At 52.0% G+C, this 23,043-nt stretch overlaps 2 protein-coding genes across 2 annotated transcripts; one reads left to right on the forward strand and one right to left on the reverse strand.

Moving 5' to 3' along the window:
- Window positions 1-467: 467 nt before the first annotated feature.
- six5 (SIX homeobox 5) lies at window positions 468-10,755 on the reverse strand. The gene is made up of 3 exons (XM_088912223.1): window positions 10,033-10,755; window positions 6,789-8,161; window positions 468-6,281 (listed from the first exon to the last, which is right to left on the reverse strand). The coding sequence occupies exons 1-3, from the start codon at window positions 10,725-10,727 to the stop codon at window positions 5,563-5,565; spliced, it is 2,787 nt and encodes a 928-aa protein (XP_088768349.1). The 5' UTR covers window positions 10,728-10,755; the 3' UTR covers window positions 468-5,562.
- Window positions 10,756-16,958: 6,203 nt separating this feature from the next.
- Window positions 16,959-22,428, forward strand: tbcb (tubulin folding cofactor B). The gene is made up of 6 exons (XM_088909951.1): window positions 16,959-17,300; window positions 18,683-18,826; window positions 19,208-19,304; window positions 19,751-19,942; window positions 20,051-20,123; window positions 20,756-22,428. The coding sequence occupies exons 1-6, from the start codon at window positions 17,184-17,186 to the stop codon at window positions 20,871-20,873; spliced, it is 741 nt and encodes a 246-aa protein (XP_088766077.1). The 5' UTR covers window positions 16,959-17,183; the 3' UTR covers window positions 20,874-22,428.
- Window positions 22,429-23,043: the final 615 nt, after the last annotated feature.

The following is a 23,043-nucleotide window of genomic DNA, read 5'->3' on the forward strand; positions in this document are numbered from 1 at the left end:
TCATGTGCTTTACCGGTACAACAGAGGTGGAAAGCAAGAAGGATGCTTGCAGCCTCCCACTACTGTTGACCGAGAACAGCAGCAAATTAAACAGGGGAGTCAACACAAAGGGGAGTGTGACAATTACATACAACACTCGCAGCTGATATTTCAAACTATACAATAAATACTCGCTGGGGCATTTTCAGAACTCTTAGCATCAAAGCAAAATGTGATGCCCATATGGGACTGCAATGGGAACTTTAAAAATCAGCTGCAGAATGTCACGATAACTGCTCTACACAATATTACAAGACCAAAGAGCAGATTCATTCCTGCTGTGAAGCATGGAGGAAAACACGGAGTGAACAGGTTTAAAAAACGACTCTGCGCCGCCGATCCCCTACTGTGGACAAACAGCCCATCAGATTCATTTACCTCTCAGACCCACGTGGAAACGAAGCAGAGGAGGATCACACAAAGAAGGATTTTTTTTTTGCTTTCATATGTTTATTATAATATCACAGTAACATAGTTTAGAAAAATAAAACACTTTGGAGTACAAAACATGATAAAAAAAAAGAAATGGAAGATGTATTCACATTGAACCCTTTTGGATCCCTTTGATATAGAAACGGTTCTCGAAGCTCTTTGGTGTAGCGAAGCTGAGGGAGGAGAGTTGAGAGCGGGCCCGAGTGGAGGCGACTGCAGACACAGGACGGGGTGCGTTTCTAACGCGCCACTGTAAGGGGACGCAGGCGCACAGAGCCAGCCCTCTTCTGAGGCAGCTCCCAGCGGGAGCAGGACTCCTGCTCGCACGCCGGCTCGGCCGCAGGTACTCGGGCTATTTCTGAAAGTGTGTTGCACAAGCCACCTCGCCCACTGAAAAAAAAGCTAAACACACAATTCACTGGACACCGCAAACATGGGGTTTGCAGATTCAGACCGTCTCTCGCTGGGCTGCTAGCGACTCGCTGATCTGAGGATCTCAACAAGCCAGAGGGTCAGATTCCACCTCACAGCTGGGCAGCTCGTTACCAACCCCGCCAACCCTTTGTGTAAAGACATGCCTCCTGTACTGTGTCTTCAATGCGCTTCCCCATTGTTTTGGGTCCCCTCATGGTGTTCTCCTAGCCTGTCAGTTTAGGACACTCACTTGAGCCAAGAAATGTACTTGGCTGCTCTTCTTTGGACTGATTCCAGAGTGGCGTGATGTTTTTTGTAGTGTAGTGACTACAACTGTGATTATCTTCTATAAAAGTATACAATACGTGCTTACAAGGTATATATAGGTACAGATACAGAAAGAGTGAGTTTCTATAGCTCCATGTACTATGTAGTGATCCCTTAGGGATCAATCTGTTTCTAAGAGGAATTAAACCCAAAGAGTCTTTCCTATCATGCAGAGAGTTTTGCCATAGTCACGTCTGCACCCGTGGTGCTTGGTTTGTAAATATCACACTCGAAATTCCAAATGGAAACACACACAGCCCACACCTACTGAAAACAAAAGGAAAAGAAAATTCAGACCAGCACAACCATTTCCTAGAGCAGCGTTTCCCAACCCTGGTCCTGGAGGATCACAGGCTCTTCTGCTTATTGTTCCAGTTGAGTTCCTGCTCACAAGCTCATCAATGTCAATTTTCTATTAGGGCCATATTTGTCAGACTGATTTAATCACTTAGAAATACCTTCATGCCTTTTAATTGGCATCGGCCCTGTACCAAGTTGGGTGTTTCAGAAATGCCCTCGTACAGATGTGGCTGCTGAAATGTAACTAATAGGACCTCCACAGAAAGAAAACTCACTGTCTGATACAGTGTTATTCCCAGCTGAGTCTGTTCATCACTTTCTCAGCTCGTAAGAGCTGTTCTGTCTGAAATAGCGTTGGGGACAGGGTGCGTTCAGTCCAGTGTGCTGAAGCTGCTGCGAGTTGGAGTACCTGTGTCAGGTAGTCAAGTGATTTTAACACAAGTACAGACTGAAGAAACAAGTAAAGGAAAAGTCTCACTGGGCAAGCAGATGGATCAAGTCGTCCATCCGCACTGGAGGAGTCGAGCTCAGCTGGAAGGGAAACCAGCAGACAGAGTGGAGCTCCAGGGCCAGGGGGGGACTACTGTGCTGGAGACCGGGAGTGAAGTCACTCTGGACCTTTCTGTTGGAGTCAAGCAGGTAAAGGCAAGGGCACGGTGCTGTGTGGACCAGCAAATAGCGAAATACAGCTAACGAACCTACACTCGTCTCATACACACTTAATCGTGTAACGCTATCTTCCCCATACGACATGCATACTGATCTGTGAAGTACCCATTACTAATACAATAGTTAACAAACAACAATTACCAACCAACAGTCAGGAGGGATGTTTCTAAGGGCCCTCCATCGCTTCCTGCTGTGAATTTGCCCACTCCCTCTCAGCCTCCACCAGTGGGTGGCAGCAGAGTGCTGCCCTGGCCAAGACGCGTGGCTGTTGGGGGCAGGGGGCTGTCCAAGGCCCAGGCTACAGGCCTATGATGCAGAGTTGCATGTAAGTGTCAGATGCATAGAAGGAGCTCTAAATTAATAAACCACAGGGAAACTGTACCTATCCCTACGGAATATAACACTTCCCCAGTTAATATGATACTGGAATGTGTGCAAAACCTTCAACCTTAGGAAATGTCAGAGTGCTTTGAGCTCCTTGTAAGACCTGACCCACCCACATTCACTCATTGATCAGTATTCAGACTTAGTGAACAGACATGGTCCCTGAAAGTTAAGCACTACCTGCAATAGTGAAGGAACACCTTGTGTCAGGAGCCGATTAAAAGGCCTGAAGAACAGGGATTTGAACGGGACATTTTGGGATTAAGAAGAGAACAGATTAGCATTGCTTTACCAAACAGTTCTCTAGACTCGCCACTTATTTTAGAGGGCGTGGGCAAATGTGCAAGAGAGGTGTTGACTGGCATTACATCTCTAAAGAGACATCATTCCCGTTTTAGAGCTTAATTATGTCATCATTCCCTTCGAGGAGACAGGAGGAGTGTTTCTCAAGAACAAGAAGTTTACTGAGCCTCCAGGCAGACATTCAGGTTTCCTAATCAGTTTCTTCTTCTCATTTGGAAGTGTCAGTTATTTCTCACCCACCTCCCCCGTCTGGAGTCACTGACCGAGAGAGTGCAGACCCGAAGACACGCCTGCCCTTTACAGCTGTCTCTCCTTGCAGGGCGGGTAGAGCCAGCTGCAGGAACGGCACCGGAACGTGCAGGAAGTGTGGATTTTCACCCCTGTCTGCCTATTGCCCACTCTGTCAGGTGGCACTGCGAGCCAGCCCTCACTCTGAGCAGGCAGCCCCTGATCCTCTGATCTACACAGGGGCCCCACAGAGCACAGCTCTGATCTTGTCCTGCAGCCAGAAGAGCTGAACCACAGCTGCCAGCAGTAACAGTGGAAGCCCATCAGTTACAACAATCCAGCTCCTTACAACCAGGCTAGTACACAAGCTGTACACAACACCTCCAATTACAGTATCAGTCCAGACGTTTAAGGCACTTAGATTTTCAAAGTAATCTCACTCACAAGAGCAAGCAACAACAAAAAACTACACAACATAACGTAAAAACATATTGCTATTTCATTTCATAAAAAAACCAAAGTGGAAGTGTTTGCATAGAAAAAAGTGTCTATTTACATGTAGTGTTGCATCTCAGAACATCTGCAGCAGGGAGCAGGCTGACGAAGCAGAGGACGTGCACATCTTCTGCAGCTCCAGCACTTCCCTAGTTCTGCTGGTGACGTAGATTCAAGATTTTTATCCCTTAGTGACACGTTTAGCCACGCTCAAGAAAGCCATAAAGAGTGTTAGAGCAGGAGTGAGGTTTTGGACGAAAAAGCAGCAATTCAGAGTCCTCTGGAACTGACACAGTCCAAACAAGGAAAAGTGAAGTGTGTTTTCTACGGGAGAGGAGGACGTTTCTCACACACAGCCAGGGCGTGGAGCCTGCAGGGCCACGGGGGTCCTGCCGTGGCAGGGGAGGGCTGTGCAGGGGGAAACCGGAGCACAGCAGGGTGTGAAGACCAGTGTGACCGGCCCTCCCAGAACTGGACAAACGCTTGGATAAGGCTCCTCTGCAACAAGTCCTTTAGAGCCTGGCAGTACAATTCATCTCGGAAATCAAACTCAAAGAGCCACATTTCCACAGGGGAAGGTTACCTACTCAAACAAGTCTATAAAATGAACAAGGAAGTGGATGCTTTCACACATTATTTCTGTGCACAACTGCTTTTTCAAGAGCCAAAGAGAGATTTTGATGCGACTAACCACTCATCTTAGGTGTTTCATTCTCTTTGGCCTCAAACTGATACTAACACTCTCTTTAATTGACAAGTGTACTGAGGGAGCACCAAGCTTCTTTGTGCAACAGAAAGCTGAAGGTGCTCCCAGGAGCCTGTCCTGCAGACAAGACCCCTCACCGCTACAGAACAGAGCACCGCCGCCGTGTGCAAGGCCACACCCCCCCAGGGACCGCCTGCCAGCGGGGCAGAGCACGAAGCACCAAGAGTGGAGACTAGAACTACGGTGCAGGAAAGAAGTGAGAATAGAACTTGTGCAAGAGTAGACTTGTCCTTTTCTCACACACAACCGTCAAAAGAAACTGTTAATCATTTACTATGTAAGTATGATGATGGTTGTCCTTTCTTGACTGCACTACCTCCACTGAAAGACCTGGCTTTTGATTCCCGGTATTTGCAGCAGTTGTCCCTGGTGGAAGGAGCTGTTTTGGGTGCGATTCTCGGGTCAGACGTGAGAAACTGCGCCGTCAGTCATGTAGTGTTGTGATCTCCGCCTGCATTCCTGACACGGCAGCAGCCACCAGCTGCTGAGCACCCTGCAGCCTCAGACAGGCTGAGGCATCATTCCACAGCTAGTTCAACCGCAAGGCAAGGGGAAAACTAGCCTTACGTCATGCTGCAACGAACACCTTAAATATATCTAACAAAAGGAAAATCTCTATTCTCCCAGTGAACAACTTGATGTTGTACGGACACTACAGACTCACAGAAGCTGACCGTGCCGGCTGTGGGCATGAAGGAGGAGGCCCAGGGCTCCGCAGGTGGAGGCAGAGCATCGCTAAAGCTGCATCTTCAAATCATGGCGACACTGCCCTCCTCCTGCTGGCCTGCTGAATCCTCACCCTTATCACAGCAGCTGCAGATCAGTCCAATCCTGCACCTCAACTGCACGCAGCTCACAGCAGGAGGAGTGCTGGAACACAGGCAGAGGTGCTCCAGGGAGAAAGACCAGTCTCCCAGGGAGCCCTGCTGCCCCTGTGACCCGGCCTGGCCAACAGCAAGCCTGCCTCAGCAGCTGTCGGCAAACGAAGGCGTTGCGTCCTTGATGCAATGAACCGGGGGGCCCGTTTACAAACGCTTGCGTTCCCAGGTGTGCGACTGCAGGAGTGGTCTCTGGTGTAAGTGACAGTGACGGGCCCGTCCCTCCTGGAGCCCTGCAGTGCTGCACTGAGTGAGGGACGCTGGGGCGAGCCAGGGTGGGGGCTGTGCTGGGTGGATGGTGTCGCGGGCGACGGGCCGCCCCCGCGTTCACAGTCCCAGGTCCTCGTCCACGGGGACGGATTGCAGCTGGGTGAGGACTTTGGGGTCCCCGTCCATGTCCTCGGGGTCCTCCAGCTGGGCCTGCTCCCCGTGCGGTCCCGGCGAGGGCGCCCCCAGCAGGAGCCCTTCTCCGCCGGTCAGGCCCAGCAGCCCCTGGTGGGCCTCCTCCTCCGGCAGGTCTCCTTTCCTCACGTCAAACAGCCCCGGGCTCCACACCGCGGCCTGGCCTGACACGGGCGTGCTCATGGCCAGGGAGAGATGGGCGTCCCCCAGCTTGGACACCTGGGGGCTGAGGCCGCCCACCACGCTGGGGGAGGCAGCCAGGCCAGTGGGGGCCGCGTGCAGCATGGCCGTGGAGCTCACAGCCTCAGGGGCGGGGGCCGGGTACAGACTCGCTGGACTCACAAAGTTCAGAGAGGAGTCACTCTGGAAGGAGGAAGAGGAGGTGGGCGGAGAGGCTGTGGCGAGGGCGGCAGGGCCCCCCGTGCCCTGCGGCGACCCCCCTCCCCCAGCGCTGCCCACGGAGATGACGGGCGTCAGGACGATGCCCCCGTTGGCCGGGGCGCTCTCGGTGTCGGGCTTGAGAGGCAGGCTGGCCAGCTGCATGCTGGCGGGGAAGGTGGCCGTCAGGATCAGTTTGCCCTGCTGGAAAGTCACCCCAGTTAAGATGGTGCTGCCCCCTGCTGGATTTGTCAGAAGGATGTTCCCTAAAAGCAAAAGGAAAAGAGGACGGGGTGGTGATTCAATTCAACTCTGCAGTGCAGGAGCTGATCCTGTCAGAACTGAAAGAAATCACGAGCTGTCAGCCTGGCTGAAATGCTTTCTCAATATGAATGGAAAATCTGCATACATTTTTACATTTTTTTTTATTTACAAGAGCCCTACAGAAATTCATGTATTCCAGCAAAAAAGAAATGCAGGCAAACAACATTCTCTATATAAGATTTATTCTGCACATTTATCTAGTAGGTTTCCATTGGCTTGTACTAAAATGTTAAAATTTTGTTTGAAAAAGATAACTTGTCCATAGACTGGAAAACATTAATTTCAAGATTTACAAGCGGCACATAGTGTCCCTGCAGCCTGTAAACCTACCATGGGTCCGATCTGCACATCTTTCCCTCAGTTCATCAAGGACAGCGAGCAGAACGGTTCACACACACTGCGCTTGTCAAAGGAGCTAAAGACTGTGGAGGAACATCCTTGAAACAAACCTGGTGAGGCAGAAGGAAGCTGGAAGATGCTGGAGTTCAGGATCTGTACGCCTGTGGAGCTGCTGCCAGCTGTGCCAACACCCTGGGTGCCAGAGATCTGCAGAGCACCGAGCGGGTTTACTCTGAAGGAGCCTGGAGCACTGCTGATGTTGCTGGTGGTGGTGAGGATCTGAAATGAGCCGGAGGAGAGGGGGAGCGCTGTGGAGCCGGGCACGACCTGAGGCAGCGAGAGAGAGCTCTGCGAGGCCACGGCAGGGGACATGGGCACCAGCTGGGGCAAGGACAGGGGCACAATCTGTGGTGCGGGGGCAACTGGAGAGACCTGACCTGGCTGGGAGAGGGGCACCACCTGGGTGGGGGGGGAGATGGGGATGATCTGAGTGCCGGACACCTGCAGCGTCTGCGCCGGGGGCAGAGTCTGGAGTGTGGGCGCTGGGGAAAGGGGCTCCCCCAGCTGAAGGGACAGTCCTTGCTGCGGCTGGGGCATTCGGGGGGCTACCTGGAAGCTTTGAGCTGGCAAATGAGAGATGGAGGTCTGGGGAAGCTGGGAGATGGGGACGATCTGAGGACAGGCGGATACCTGGGAGGCATGGGCTTGGACAAGCTGGGAGACGGGAATATTCTGGAGCGAAGGCACCACCTGTGGGAGGGACAGGACTTGAGGGCTGCTGGAGACCTGGGCATCCTGGGACAGCTGGCGTGTGGCCTGCGGCTGCAGGGCGGGGTCAGCCTCGGACACGGGCGCGAGGGGGAGCTGGGCTTCAGCCGTGCAGCTGGGGGCGGGCTGCGCGAGCACCAAGGAGGGCGCCGTGCTGGGGGAGGAGGCGCCCGGCTCGGAGATCGCGCTCTTGAGGTTCCCAGACTCCTGGACGGCAAGCGAGCCCACATACTCGACCGAGGGTAGGTCTGCGCCGGCTGACTCCCCGGCTTCAGAGCTGGGCAGGGAGAGCGTGGCGCCCGCGGCGTTGAGCACGATGGTGGGCACGCCTGCGGCCGCCTGCTCCTTCAGGCCCACGTCCGCAGAGCAGCTGGGCTGCTTGGAGACGACCGGCGCCCCATTGAGCAGCAGCGGGGTGCCGCCGGCCACAGGGCTGAGCGTGATGGTCTGGCCGTCGCCGAGCGCCAGCCCGTTGATGATGACCCCGCCAGCCGGCCCCGGCAGCAGGGAGCCCCCGTTGAGCAGCAGTGGCGTCTGGGCGCTGGTGGTGAGGAAGCTGCCGTTCAGCAGGATGGGGCTGCCCGAGCTGCAGGGCGGCCCGGGAGACAGCAGCACAGGGGCGGCGCTGGGCTCCTCCTGCGGCGCCGGCGCCATCCCAGCGTCCTCCAGCCCCCGGCTGGCCTCGTCCTCCGTGCTGTGATTCCCATCCGATTCGCTGTGGAGGGGAGAATACCAGACACAAGGTCTGACAAGGAGGCCAGACTCGGGTACCTGCCGCTCACACAGGAACGTGCTTTAGTGCTCCTGGCGATTCAGAAATCAACAGCAAACTGCCTCAGTGGCCATCATCTTTCAGCCTCTTCATCCAATTAGGGCTGCAGGGGAGCCGGAGTCTATCCCGCCAAGCGACGGGCGCAAGGTGGGGTACACCCTGGAAGGGACCCCTATTTACTAGACCATCACAGACACACACACTCACAGCAAAGCTGACTTCCCAGAAGCCAATTAACCTGCCTGTCCTGGAACTGTGGGAGGAAACCGGAGCACCCAGAGGAAACCCACGCAAACACGGGGGGAACATACAGACTCCACACAGACAGCCCCCCCAGGAGCTGAACCTGGGTGATGCTGACACTGCGGGTCATGTGCAGGCCGGAGTGAAGTGTCTGTGTGCAGGCCCAAAGGCCAGCGCCCAGTGACTGCAGGGCACTGGTGACCATGTGCCCTGGCCATCACCGCAGGGGCAGGCACTGCTACCCCACAGCTGCTGATGGGTATCAAAGCCAGATCGCTGTCTGGGCCAGTCTTGTGTGTTTTTGGTGAATATAGCTTATGAAAAATATTTTCATAAACTATACTTTATCTCCTTTTATTTTTAAAATAAATCTCCTTTTAAAACATTGGCTGCAGAAACGTGAATACATCCATTTTTAAACTGCTACAGTGGCTGAGTTCTGCAATGAAGCAAACCTGCTTCACAGGCTTTTCAGTGGGGATTAGCATCCAATATGACCTTATCTGCTCACACCCCTCGCCTGGCGTGTTTCAGCTCAGAAGGGTTTCGAATTTAGTGTAGGAATTCTGTACTGTACTGTTACTGTAATCCGAAACCTGTCCGCTGTGTGCTTCACGATCAATTACTTAATAACGAAGGGAGATGCGGCTAACTAAATCTCTTTTTGCCCCAATCAGGGCTGAAGTGCCTGGAAAGCCAGTTAACCAGGTGTGCAGAATTCCGCTACCTTAGCAGTTTACAAATTGATGTATTCATCACTTGACTGGGGTAAAAAAAAAGTCATTTAGTTTGCTGGCTACGGTAACCTCACTGCAAGGACGCGAACAAGCCTGATAAAGCGCATCTCGCAGGGAATCTTGCAGCACCGGCAGAGCAGCGGGGAAACCAGCCCCCCCCCCCCGGCGACCCCTCCCACTGGTCCCGCCGCCACCCTGCCGGAAGGGCGGCGCTGGTGCGACAGGGCTGCCCCGCCAGGAGCTGCTGCGCTCTGTGGCAGGAAACCTGAGCCGGGCCGCGGCTCACAGCTCACATTTCACAACACAAAGACACGCCAGCCGCGGCCGGACTGCCGACGCGCTATCACTAAGCGACAGGGGAACGAGCAGGCGAGGACGACCGCACCGCACGCCGTGTTTCTGTCATCGATGTTGTTCTCCAGTGAGCTGGCTCCTCCAAGAACAGACGAGCACAGTCGGAAATCATCCCGAACGCCAAAAAGATGCGGAAAACACGCAAACACGCATCCAGCCGCTTCTCGGCGCCCTTTCGGTGGCTCTCCGCCGCGGAGACACGGGGTGTTGTTTCTGTCTATCGTTATAAACACCGAGGTGCACACCGCTCGATCTGTCTTCTCAACACGCACCGACAGAGCCTTTACCTACTTTCTCACTGCTTAAGTTCCAGCTTGGCCGTGCACGGTGTTTTAACGCGTCTGAACACACTGAGATGCACTCACCGGCCGTCCAGGTGCGAACGGCTGGCGTTTCTCGCCCGAGCCGCTCGCAGGCAGTGGGGTTAATATTACTCGTGATTTCCAGATGCTGAAAAAAGAACGAGAGCAGAGCCCCTACCTCTTGCTGTTGGTCCCAGAAGGAGTTCGGTCCCGCTGCCGGCGGTTCTTGAACCAGTTGCTGACCTGGGTCAGAGAGAGCCCGGTGATTTTCGCCAGGTGTCGCTTCTCGTCCAGGGTGGGATACCTGTTGCTCCGGTAGCACTCCTTCAGCGCGTTCCTGGACTTCTCCTTGAAGCAGTACACCGTCTCCTCGCCGTCCCAGATGGTCTTCGGCAGGGGAAACTTTTTCCGCAGACGGTACTTATCCACAGCCCCCAAGGAGCGACCCCGGGACATCTCCGCCTCCTTGTAGCGGGCTTGCAGATAGAGGTTCTGCAGGAAAGCGTGGTTACCCGGGTGAAAGTCATGGCTGTCCAGAATCGCGTAGAGCTCCTTGAACTCCTCCTGGTGAAAAGCAACGAGTGCCTTGGCCTTCAGCAGGGTCTCGTTGCCACGTAGCAGCTCCGCCGACGGAGGGATGGTGGAGAGGAATCTGCCCAGTCTCTCCACATTGCCCGCCTGCAGGAGCGCCTCGCACAGACACGCCACCTGATCCGCCGAGAAACTCAGGACGGAGCTCTGGAAAGTTTGCAGCAGCTGCTCGGAGACCTCATCCAGCGCCGCCGTCTCCTCCTTCAGGCTCCCGGAGTCCTGAACGGAGACTTCAGAAGGACTCTCCGCCTGGACTCCAGCCTCCAAAGAGAAGGAAGCCATTTTCAGCCGAACTTTTTTTTTGTAGGTCCTCCCCTTTCTGCCTGTGTGCGGAGCCGACTGAAACGTCACGCCCGTCACTTCCAGACTCCCAAACTTCCAGGAGAGGGAGGTCTGCGCCGAGTGCTGCAGACTCTCGGTCCCCTTCTCTTTCTGCAGGCTCATTTCATGCAACATTTTAACACGTTGTGTCACCCGTCTGAGTAACGAAATAATAATGACATGTTTCGAGACGTTATTCTGAGTTTCACCACACTTACAGTTAACGAAAAGTATAAACCTAAGCGTGACATTTTATGAAGCGTAATAATTTCAAACGTATGAAGACCACTAATCACACTCATTTCTAACCTGAAAGCTTCAGTGTTTCAAGGTGTTCCCGTGCAACAGCCGAGCGAAGCCGCGCTGCTCCAGAGCTCTTCCTCTGACTGGGAATCGCGTGTGCAGAGAGATGAGACCCGTGTCTCTCCCCAGTCCGGTAACCCCTCGGCAGGCTTGTCAGCTCCTATTCCAGGTGCCGTCAGAAGACGCTGCGGAAAAGAGCCTGCAGCCGGGATTCTCTTGAAAGTGTTGCTGCGGCTGAGCAGGGCCTCTGTGGGAGATGAGCAGCTCCCACAGCTCATGGGGAAAACGGCCCAGAGGAAAACGCTGCTGTGGAGCTGCACAGGCCTCACTGCTGCTTCTAGAACAACCCCAAACGCCAAAGGGCGAGAATTTGGGTTTCCCCCTGGGCGCGATGAGGCGGGGGGCTGGCGGGGGGCTGCATGAGTGCGGTGCAGGCCGGTTCCGTCGGCAGGAAGACAGAGGGAGAGCCAGCGCACCCAGACTGGTCACAGACCTGAGTAACGAGCAGGAGTGCTTGGACAGCGCAGCGGCCCTCACCACAGCCGAGCTCGAGGCCTAGAGCAGGAGGCGTGGGGCCGGTCAGGACTGAAAGACATCTGGCTGCTTTACTTTCACACAGCAGGAGACAGAAGTGTCGGACAACTGTGCATATCGTCAAGGTAAGGTGTGGCGTCGTGATCCAGTCCTGTGGAAAACTGTCGCCTGCGGTTTGTCCAGTCCCTGTGACTTACAGCTGTTCCTGAGCCCTACACACGCAGGCAGCGCAGGTGGTGTCAGCTTCGGCACTCATCACACACCAAGACGTTAACAATCGTATTGAGCTAATTATTCGTTCAAACTGGACCTATTTAACACATCCCACCAGTCTACAGCGGCTGGGAACTGCTAACGGCTTTGGCGCCTGCTGGGTTTTCAGGGCTGGCGTTGCTGGCCAGCGGCCTGTCTGGAGAGAGTGGCCGGGGGCGCTGTGTGTCACACCAGGGTGCTCTGTACGTGTGCGGAGCTGCCAGCGGCCTGAAGGCAGCACGGGCCTCAGAGTGGGCTGTTCCTGGCTGGGAGAGAACTGTCTGTGAGCTCACCTCTTTCTCGCCGCCCAGTTACTTTGAAGAATGGGGGGCTTTGATGAGCTCCCTGCATTGCCAGCGGTGACCGGGAGGTGTGCCAGTCACAGCCAATCGTCGCTGTGATTGAAAATGTTTTCTTCAAAACTGAGAAGTCCCTGTGCTATGTCTTTATAGGAGCACCCATCTCTCCTGCATCCTTACAGTTTCATTCACAGCAAGAGCAGGCCTGTCTGTTTCTATACCAAGCAACTACCGAATTCCAACACTGCTGTCATCTGGGCTGCACCTCAAATCAACCCCCCCACCCCGAAACCTCCCAGCTCTGTCCATCGCAGAGGGCGGAAGTTATGGGCTTAATTTCCACACTTTCCACAATCAGGGAGGAGATCCATGTGTACTCATTCAGAATCCTGACTAACATTTCACTCTGACAAAAGCAAGGCCAGCAAACACAGTGAACTCATGGTGAGGATGGTAGAGGGTGGTGCAAGTGCAGAACGCCAGAGCAATTTCCATGGCTGAGACAGGGCAGATGCTGGTTGTTTGCCTTGTACAGCAGTGATTGTAGTGCAGAGAGACTGAGAAGTTTGCGCTGACCCCTTTCTCTTGAAGTATGTCATGGCATGTCAACAGACGAATAAAATCATCGTGTGCATCTTATTCTGGTTGAATTTCATTAATAACTATTTGCAATTTCCACAGCCGTGGAAGGAAATTCAACAGTTTAGCCCAGTGGTTCACAGTATCTTTGGAACAGTACGATAAAACCATGGGAAGTCTACGGTGTACATATTTCATAAGAGACTTTTGCCCAATGTCTGGGGTCTAAGTGCAGACGTGTGTCACAGCAGGCAAGTCAGGAAGTGTGGAGCTGGACTGGAGATGCACGCCTTCTATTAAACTATTTCCTCAGCCCCACTGCTCTGACAGTGAGTGTGGATATTCCCTATCAGAGCAGTCGAATCGATACAGTCACAAGCCCAGTGCCATAGCAGTACATTTTCTGCATGTTTTTTCCCAAACATCTGAGTCATGAGAAATGAAACCCTTATTTTTCAACTCCTCAAGAGCCAAGTGGGTACACACCTTTCCCAGGTACTTGACCAGTGGGGGGCACTCAGTGAAAAGCTCCCTTCCCAGCTCTCCCAGTCTCTTGTCTGCTCTCCCAGCACCTCTCGTGTGCCCCACCCAGCCGCACTCTGCTCAGCCCCACGCTGCCCCACACACTCTGGAATCGCAGCTTGTTTTCTACATGGCTCAGTTTTCCAGCAAAGCTGAGTTGGTGCAGAGAAACACCTGGCCTGGCTTCTCCATGCAAATGTGCAGACTGGTAGAAAACTGGGGGCCAGGTGTCAACAGAAGCAAGAGTCAACAGTGTCTGTACGCTTTGCATAATGGCAGCCAGTGCACAAGTAGAGAACAGAGGCCCCTCCTAATATCGCTGTCTGACACGAAAGCCTCAGACGTTTCTGGTTTTACAGTGTCGTCAAGATATGCATGTCCCGAAGGCAGCCATGGTGTTGCTCTGATTTTGCATGCACTTGCATCCAGAATACCTTTTGCACAACATTTCAAGAGGCAGAAACCTTCCTAAAGTGAACTAAGAAGAAAACTACCAACAGCTACTGTTGGTCTCCTAATACCAAAACACAAACAGGAACCACAGGGCTAGCAGAGCCTGGAGAAAATGGTGTAGGGAACTGGCCTAGAAACCGAGCCCACTGGGTGCAGAGAAATCAGCGCTGTGTTGAGCCCCTGACTCAGATTCCATTTCTGCGCAGCAGTTTCCAGACTACCGTGTGTCTAAGTTCAGATTTCTGGATGAATGTGAGAGGCAGATGTGGGCAAACTGTTGATTTATCTCCAATCATAAAGCAGAGGGCAAGAACAACACAAAGCTCAGCATGCTGCTCGGAACAGCTGCTGCCCTTGGAAGAGCCCCCTGCTCCGCGTGCGGAGGAGCCGGCCGATCTGCATGGCTCTGCTTCAAGGTGCAGGTGAATTCAATTACCTGTCTTGGCTGGGTCTCCAGCATCTTGGGAGAACAAGACTCTGCTCCCTTTGCCTCCCTGCTGAGCCAGCACCAAGAGAAACCAGCTGTGGTCTGAGCTGTGCGACAGAGAAACCCATTCATCACAGCATGACTTGACAGCTCAGCAATTTCCTCTATAATTCCTAACCTGCTGCACATGGTAGCTGCTGGACATGTATAGCATTGGGTTCCTGTTGTTTTTATTTCTGATCAAGTTGTTATTTTCTAGGTGCACTGACTAAACTACTCTAAACATCCAAGTGGATCGTCTACAGCAACAGCCGTGCCCGACAGCGACCTGCGTGTCTTCGGGAAATGCATTCTGAGCTGCCGTCTCAAACAGCTTCACTTATCTGGAAGTGTTTGCCAAACAAGCATCTATTGAAAAATGTGTCAAACAAATTGCACGTTACCAGTCTAACGGGACACTTTCAGCTTCTGCAAGAGAACTGGGCAAAACAGAACCAACAAATGAGTTTGGGGGAGCCCAGTGTCCTCCAGTCCTCTCAGCGTATATTCAGACCAGTGCTCAGCTGAAAACTGGAAGGATCTGTGAAGTGCTCTGCTCCCACCCAAAAAATGCACAAGAGGAAAAGGCTCTGAATGCCTTTAGAATGTAATTTTGAACTGAAAGCAAACAGACGTTTTTGCTGTGTAGACCGACTACGTTGCTCCTGCTGTGGGACGCCCTCCTCAGGCCTGGTGCAGGGACGAGAGCAGTGCCCGGGCTGCAGGCAGAAACTGCTGTGGTGGAGTTGCACCGCGGTTGGCCAGGCTGGGGGCTGCCGATGTTCAGGGCAACACGTAGGCCGGTAGAATGCGGTCAGACCCCCATCTGTCAGCTCCGCAGAATGTAAACTCTTCCAGGGAAACCGCCGGATAGCAGCTGCAGATCAGGGCTCTTCAACACTCAGCCCTTTGTTGAAATGCAGACACCTAAATCAACTGCTGGCATGGTTACTTATCTTTTTGGTGGTGTTGTTCTTGGAAGAGAGGGAGGTGAGGAGCTGCTGTGATGTGAACTAACATGCCATTCGGCCCGTACATGCGGCAGCCGTCCTCCCCAGTGACTCAGCCAGGCACTGCTGGCATCTCAGAGCCTCGTGACGACAGGGCAGCCCAGAAGAGGCTTCCCAAAGCACTTCTTTCAGGCTGAAGGGAACGCACACGCCTGCATTATTGGACATCTGTAGGTTATCCACTCTCTGTCCTCTGACCTGGCTCTTCAAAGTTAATTTTCAATGTTAAATTACTGGTCATACTGACAGTCTCTAACAGAAAGCCTTAAATGAGACATTCCAGAATTATCCTCTAGTCATCTTCAGACGTTTTCCTGCACAGTTATCGCATTGGGAAAATACATTTTTAAGGAGCCTGGTACAGACACGTATTTTCCTCCTGAATCTCATGTTGGGGGAATTAATACATTTGTAAACTGCTCCCTCTTGTGGTGATAATTTCTAACAACGATAATAGAAATCTCACCTGAACCATACCAAACTTGTGTGCAGTATTTTTACTCCGGCTTTAGAGCTGCCCCTGAATCAGATCTGAAACTGATATGGTCTAGCATGTACTTTCATTCCTTAAATTATACATCTTATAAACAAGGAAGGACAATGATTTATTACAAAATCTTTTTTTGTTGAAAAAATACTTTCATTATTCACACAGGAGGTACGCAGGAGGAAGAAAGGGCAGATCTAACTGCGCATTTTCATTAATGGGACGCTGTTGAAATAAAGGGGAAACCGAACCCTTTTATTAACTCGTCTTAGATGTCCAATAAGTGGAAACACTTCGGGGGGCAATTTGGAAGAGGCACTGATTGGTCTGACTGGTTTACTTCTACCTGCCGATTCTTACTAGTTCAGTTCAGATCAGTTTATGTGCCACATGCACAAGTGCTGCGAAATGCCTATTTGCATGTGTGCTCTGATACAAAGACATTAAGGAGACACCTAAACACAAACATAACAGCAGCAGCAACAACAACAAAGACGAGGCTCCACAGCCAAAACATTGTGTTTCTTTTCTTCTCTTTTCAGCATGGAATAAACCTTTACTTGTTCCTTCAAAGTCAAGTAACACTCAACTTAAAACTTAACTTAAAAATCGTGCAGGATTTCCCCTGGACCGAAGACTCATTGATAGATTAGACATTACTCACAATCAAATAAATACTTGTTGTAGGAGCACTAACGTGGGCTCACATGGGGACAGTCATACATTGCATTTCTGCTTCACGGTAGAAACCCCCATGATTGCGGTACCGTGGCTGTGGAGCCAGGAGTGGGTCACCCTTTATTATTTTTAATCTTTGAATGGGACAGATGGGACTGCTGAGATCTCGCTCAAGGGTCAACGGCACCGTGGGGTGCACTGAACACAGCCCCCACAACAAAGACCGCAAGCAACCATTCACTAGATGTGGCTGGACAGCAGTGCTGCCTGTTTTCACTCATATTTGAACTCAAATCAACAATGCACCACATTGTGCACATCAGATGGAAATGAAGTACGTCTTTGTCCTACTGCTAGCACGCAGACTTCGGAATTAAATTGCACAAAGTCAAACAGCCCCCTCTTCCAGTCTGCAGAGACAAATTTCTCCCCTTCACAAACATCAGTCTTGCTGGTAAGCCGCACTTGCACGGTCGGCTTCGCGACTGGCTGTCTTCGCGCCGGGGACAGGACCTACTTCCTGGAGCGGTCTCGTGTCGCCTGGCAATCGGAAGAGCGGATTGGCTCCGTCCTGGGCCCCGCCCCCCGGGCTCGCTTCCATTGGTTGCTATGGGGTGTGGGCGGGTGGAAGGTTCGAGAAGCGGCTGTCTGGAAACGCAAGGGATTTCAGTGTGGGATCAGGCCGACGTAAACACGGGCTTTGGGCAGACCAGCTGCAGGAGGCTCTGTTTTTGTACGGGGATAATAACCTGCAGGGGCTAACAGAACACTAACGAGGATCGCCGACAGCGAACTCCGCCTTCCCTTGCAGGTCCCAGCGCGCTCGGCCCGGAGATGGAAGGCGTGACCGTGGTCAGCAGCCCCACGGTGTCCGTGAGGCTGACCAGCTCGCTGAGCTCCTTCGAGGTGAATCGCAGGTTCAACCGCGGCATCACGATCGCCGAGTTTAAGGTGAGCGCCGGGGTGTCCGCGCTTCGCCACGGCGGCAGCTGCGCAGCGCTAGGCCGCAGGCGGGGCCGTCCGGGCCGGGCCGGGCCGGGCCGAGCCGAGCCGGGGATTCGGGCTGCGTTGGCCGGGTCAGCCGGTACAGCTGCAGGGCGCACTGGCAGTGCAGTTTTGTAACGGGGGGGAGAGCTGTTACAAGGCGGCAAACGGATCACAGACGCGCCTGCTGCCAGTGGAAGAGGAAGACGGGGTGCAGCGTGTGGCTGTGGGGGTGCCACGCCGGCCTGCCGTGTCTCCCCGCGGGCACAGTCATCCACTTGGTCGTTTAGCTGGTGCATAAGCTGTAGGCACATTTTGATAACTAGTAAAACTAAATTTTGTATTAATAATTAAAGGTGAAAGATGCATCTTGCAGTAAAAAGGGCATTGCTTTAGCATTTTCATATGTGTGGATGAGTAGGCTGATACACCAGAAGGCGTGGAATGGTCTCCTGTGACAAGTGCGAGGTGCAGACAGTGCAGGGGGCAGTGACACTGCAGCAGCAGCAGGGGGCGGTGTTCAGGAGGTGCCCTGTGCTGCAGGTCATGTGCTACTTTGCCTTGTCATATAGGCGGTATAACGGAGCGAGAGCTGTCTCACAGTTTAGAGGCCGGTGCATGAAGAGCACAGCCTCAGACAGGCTGACTGAGGAGGTTCAGTGAGGGTATGTGGCCCTGACTGAGGAGGGTCAGTGAGGGTGTGTGGCCCTGACTGAGGAGGGTCAGTGAGGGTGTGTGGCCCTGACTGAGGAGGGTCAGTGAGGGTGTGTGGCCCTGACTGAGGAGGGGATGTGGGGAGGGTCAGTGAGGGTGTGTGGCCCTGACTGAGGAGGGTCAGTGAGGGTGTGTGTCCCTGACTGAGGAGGGTCAGTGAGGGTGTGTGTCCCTGACTGAGGAGGGTCAGTGAGGGTGTGTGGCCCTGACTGAGGAGGGGATGTGGGGAGGGTCAGTGAGGGTGTGTGGCTCTGACTGAGGAGGGTCAGTGAGGGTGTGTGGCCCTGACTGAGGAGGGGATGTGGGGAGGGTCAGTGAGGGTGTGTGGCCCTGACTGAGGAGGGGATGTGGGGAGGGTCAGTGAGGTGTGTGTCCCTGAGTGAGGAGGGGATGTGGGGAGGGTCAGTGAGGGTGTGTGGCCCTGACTGAGGAGGGGATGTGGGGAGGGTCAGTGAGGGTGTGTGGCCCTGACTGAGGAGGGTCAGTGAGGGTGTGTGGCCCTGACTGAGGAGGGCCTTAAATCTGAACTGCCCGGCGACGTGCTGGGAAGCCGATGCACAGCCCCAGTGCAGTGAGCTCCCCTCGCGAAGCGGCTGTACCCACTCCTGCTGAGTGATGTCCTCTGTGTGCCGCAGACCAAGCTGGAGATGATCGTGGGATCTCCTGCGTCCCGCATGGAGCTGCAGCTCTTCAGTACGACCGACAAGTTCCTGCAGAACCTCGACGACAACGAGGCACTGCTGGGCTCCTACCCTGTGGACGACGACTGCAGGATACACGTACGGCATCATCGCTGCTCTCTCCGCTGTCGTGTCAGCTGGGCCTCGCGGCTCTCGCAGGGCGAAGTCTGGGGCCCTCCTCTTGAGTGGCAGTGCAATGCAGGACCGTGTTGTGGTGCACAGTACTAAACTGTATTGTGAGGATTCAATAGTCATGCACTCTAAGACCAGCATGTACTTTTTATTACAGTAGTTATTCAGGGATGTCGGTGAAATGTCTTGGCTTAAGTTGCATATCAAAGCACCTGAAATGTATTTACCAGTACCACTTTGTATACAATACTAGTACGATTTTTAAGAACTGCTGTTTGCATTCGTGATTTCTTTGCGTTAAGAAGGCTCTGGCCAGGATCTGACTCTCCAAACCTTGTGTGTGTGAAGGTGATTGACCGGAGTGGGGCGCAGAGCGGGGAGTTCACCGACCTGTCCAGAGTGGAGAAGTTCGAGATCTCTGATGAAGCCTATGAGAAGAGATCAGGTGCGTCACTCTGGCCGCCGGCCTGCGCTGCTCTGGGATGGGACAGAGTCAGATGAAGACACTCTACTTCTAAAGAGAAAACAGTACATGGCCAACGTGTTATATAACTTACAAAACAATGCATTCACTTGTCACAGTCTGGCTTTCACAAATACTGTTCTGATCTCCTTACTGGCTTGGTGAAAAAGGACAGCTGTTTGTGTTTTCCTGCAGATGTTGCATTCTTTGATGACATCTTTGTGCAGCTCCTCTGGCAGATGGGCCAGGCCACTGATTTAATTTTCTGTCCGATGGCCGGGACTGTGAGGTTTTATTATGATGGCTGCTTGCACTCAGGCTGTAGACGGCAGTGCACTCAATCATGAAGAGGGTTGTGATCAAAGCGGACGTCCCACCAGGAGCTGGTGTGTTGGGTTAATCCTGTGGCGTTGTGCCCCTGCCACCAGACTCCGTGCGCTCCTTCCTGAAGAAGAAGAAGGTGGGCCGCTTCAATGAGGAGGATGCGGTGCGCCAGAAGGCAGAGCAGGAGCAGAAGGAGAACGAGGAGAAAGCCCTGACCGAGGCCATCGTGGTGGGCGCCCGCTGCGAGGTGCGCGTCCTGGGGCAGCCGCCCAAGAGAGGGACCGTCATGTATGTGGGTGAGTACGGCACCGAAGGGCCTGAGCCCCCAGCGAGGGCGGGTGAGCTCGCGTCTGTCTGCCTCAGGGCTGGTCCATTCAGTGAGTCTCTTGCTGTTCCAATGGCAGGTCTGACGGACTTCAAACCAGGTCACTGGGTAGGAGTGAAATACGATGAGCCCCTGGGGAAGCATGATGGCAGGTAAGGAGAGTTTTATTAATTGGATTGAGGTGGAGTACCTGTATTTAAAAGACTTGAACATTGCAAATTAATTGTAGTAGTGTGTAGGTACCATGTGGTTGGGATAGTTACCTTTATTCTCAAATAGAATAGAATGGTATTCCTTCTGATTTTTTTATTTGATTCGTGAGGATGCACAACACAGAAAATGTTTAGGAAAGACTCTTGCTCTGACCGGAGGGATCTGTATTCCTCTCCTCTTCTCTTAAATTGACCGCATGTTTGACATTTTGCCTGTGGAGTTAGGAAGTTAGGAGTTAGGAAGTCAATCATTTTACTCTATAATTTCTAACAAAATTTTAATTTAAAACGATTTCACATGCACAAGAGTTACAACCGCAGAAGTGTTCTAGATTTTTTTTGCACGCTTTATTTATCTTAGGTTTATTTTTCTAGATTTATTTTTTTAGTTTGAAAGAATTGTTTTTCATGTAGTAACAGCTTACAGAGCTGTGTATCTAGCAGTTTGGGTTAAAAAGCAGAAGATGGAGCTCCTGCAGCCTGCAGCCTCTGCCCATTATCCTGCTGCGTCAGATGAGTGACAGGTTCAGTGGGTGAAGCCCACAATGTTATTGTTGTTGTTGTTGTTTCAGCGTCAACGGGAAGCAGTATTTTGAGTGCCAGGTCAAATACGGAGCCTTCGTCAAGCCACAGGTGGTGGTGGTGGGGGATTTCCCCGAGGAAGACTATGGCTTGGATGATGAGATGTAGTGGTGTGGAGGGAGCAGGGAGGCCCGGAGACCGCTGCTGTGCTCTGCGTGTGCTGCCGCTCCTGGTACGCACTGGAGTGTTTTCTCACGTTGTTAAAATACTGTATATATTTTGAAATGTGCAACAACTTTTTTTCAATTAATGGAGGAGTTGATTTCAAGACTTGTCTGTCAGATTAACTGCGAGGTCATCGATGCCTTATTTAGATTTATACTTTGAAAGTGTTTTTTAGTGTATTGTCTCATTATTAATGCTAAAGCTTGTAGAATTCAACTATCACTCTGTGTGCAAGTGGATGCAGTTTTCCCTGTGATCTCTCTGCTAAATTTATGTATTTAAATAGGTGTAATGTTGTTAACATAGGTGGGGACTGTGATCATATCTAGGATGTGTCCCTTTTTATGTATAGATAGGCTCATTTAAGTGGCGTCATTGTACAGTATGTTGTTCTGAGCGATTGAGCTTGGATATTAGTCTGCATGTCTGAGTTAAACTGTACAAGTCTCATTCACACCATCACACACTTTGAACTCAAGGTCTGTTCTATCAAGTGGCAAAATGCTCCTAACAAGGTTCACCTCTGAAAGAAATAGGCCTTCTTTATTTTTGTAATTCAAGGATGAGATTGTTTTGTTTACCAGTAGTGGTCTGGTATGTTCTCCATTTTTATTGAAGTGAACCTTTGCAGCAGATGAAATGTGATAAGGCCTCCTGCGTTGTGAGATCCAGGCACTTCTGACAAAGCTGTGCTGATAGTTATTCTAAAGATTGCATGTTCTAGGGGACTTTTCCCCACGACCTTCATGTTTGGCACAGGCTGATGTGAGAACTTAAACCAAAGGGTCTTTTAGAAGTTGCCAGTTAGCGAGGTGGAAACAGGAATCCCATCAGTGGGAGACCTTTCCTCTCGTGTTAAAGAGGAGGCCAGTGGAAGCTGTCCTAGGCTGCAGTGCGGTGCCACTTACAGCTCTATCTGAGCTTGCTATTTCCAGTTCAGAGCAACTGAGAAACTATGACAAGGTCTAACTTTCAAAGACCTTGAATTGACTGAAATAATTCCTTTTACTATGCACATGAGTTACTGAGGAGTTTTGTGCCAAAGTGTCATGATATATTTGTACAGTATAAATAGAAAACTATTACTAATCCGGATCCCAGACAAGGCACATGTAGTGAGTTGCACTTTTGTTTTGAACACTACTGGTCCAATGTTTTCTCCACAAAGGCAGTGTTGCGTAGACTGCTGCAGTACTGAGCCGAGAAGGCAGAACTGCCCTCTTTATTATGGCACGCATTTCATTTCTGTGGAAAAGGTCTTTTAACACCCAAATCAACCAGCTATTGAAGGATAACTCTTGAGTTGAAAGCACTGTTTTCTTTGCTGGCTATGTCAAGTATTGGTCATCAAAATGAAGCATCAGATTTCATGCGCAATATACTGTATGCATCCTGAACCTGAATTTACACCATGTTAACTCTGTGATGGGGGAAAAAAACTACTCAGTTGTTAAAAAAGTCTTAATTTGTCATTAAAAAGCACTAATGAAGTTCCAAATACCATGTCTGCGGTGGCTTTATTCCTGTGTTGTAAATGATATGGTTTGGGAAACTAGTTTGATGGTGGCTGTTCTAACTTGTAATAACCTTCGGTGTCGATCGTGCCTCCTTGGCTGTCCTGTCTGGGCACTGTGTTGAACTGGAGGGGTTGTGCAGCAGCTGTTGGGCTGTCCCAGAGGGGTGTGGGACACTTGTACAGCACCTCTGCACAGGGGTCTGGTCACAGTACTGGGACCTGGGCTGAGGGTGCCATACCAGATTCTACCAGGAAAACTTAAAGTGCCTGTCATGAGCAAAAGCACAAGGACTGTGAAAATGAGCTCTGACAAGGATACGCCATGCAGTGGAAGCCATGATGGAAGAGGTTTAGTTTTCCAGAAGCACTGAATGGTGAAAAGGCTTTGTACAGAACAATGAAGTGCTGACGGAATCTCCCTGCAGTGCAAGATGCTTGCAGCTCCCAAGCAAACTGAAGGTAACCTCTCAAAACCTGTTTAAAAAAAAAAATCAGTTTTCCCTTTCCGTGCCTGGCCTGCGCTCATGGCGGTTCGGAGGGAGGCGAGGTGCGTGCGCAGCGGGTGTCCGCTCTGTCCAGCAGAGGGCGCTGCAGGGG

Source organism: Atractosteus spatula, chromosome 3 (assembly GCF_055471065.1).
Source record: "Atractosteus spatula isolate fAtrSpa1 chromosome 3, fAtrSpa1.hap1, whole genome shotgun sequence".
NCBI classification, from domain to species: domain Eukaryota; kingdom Metazoa; phylum Chordata; class Actinopteri; order Semionotiformes; family Lepisosteidae; genus Atractosteus; species Atractosteus spatula.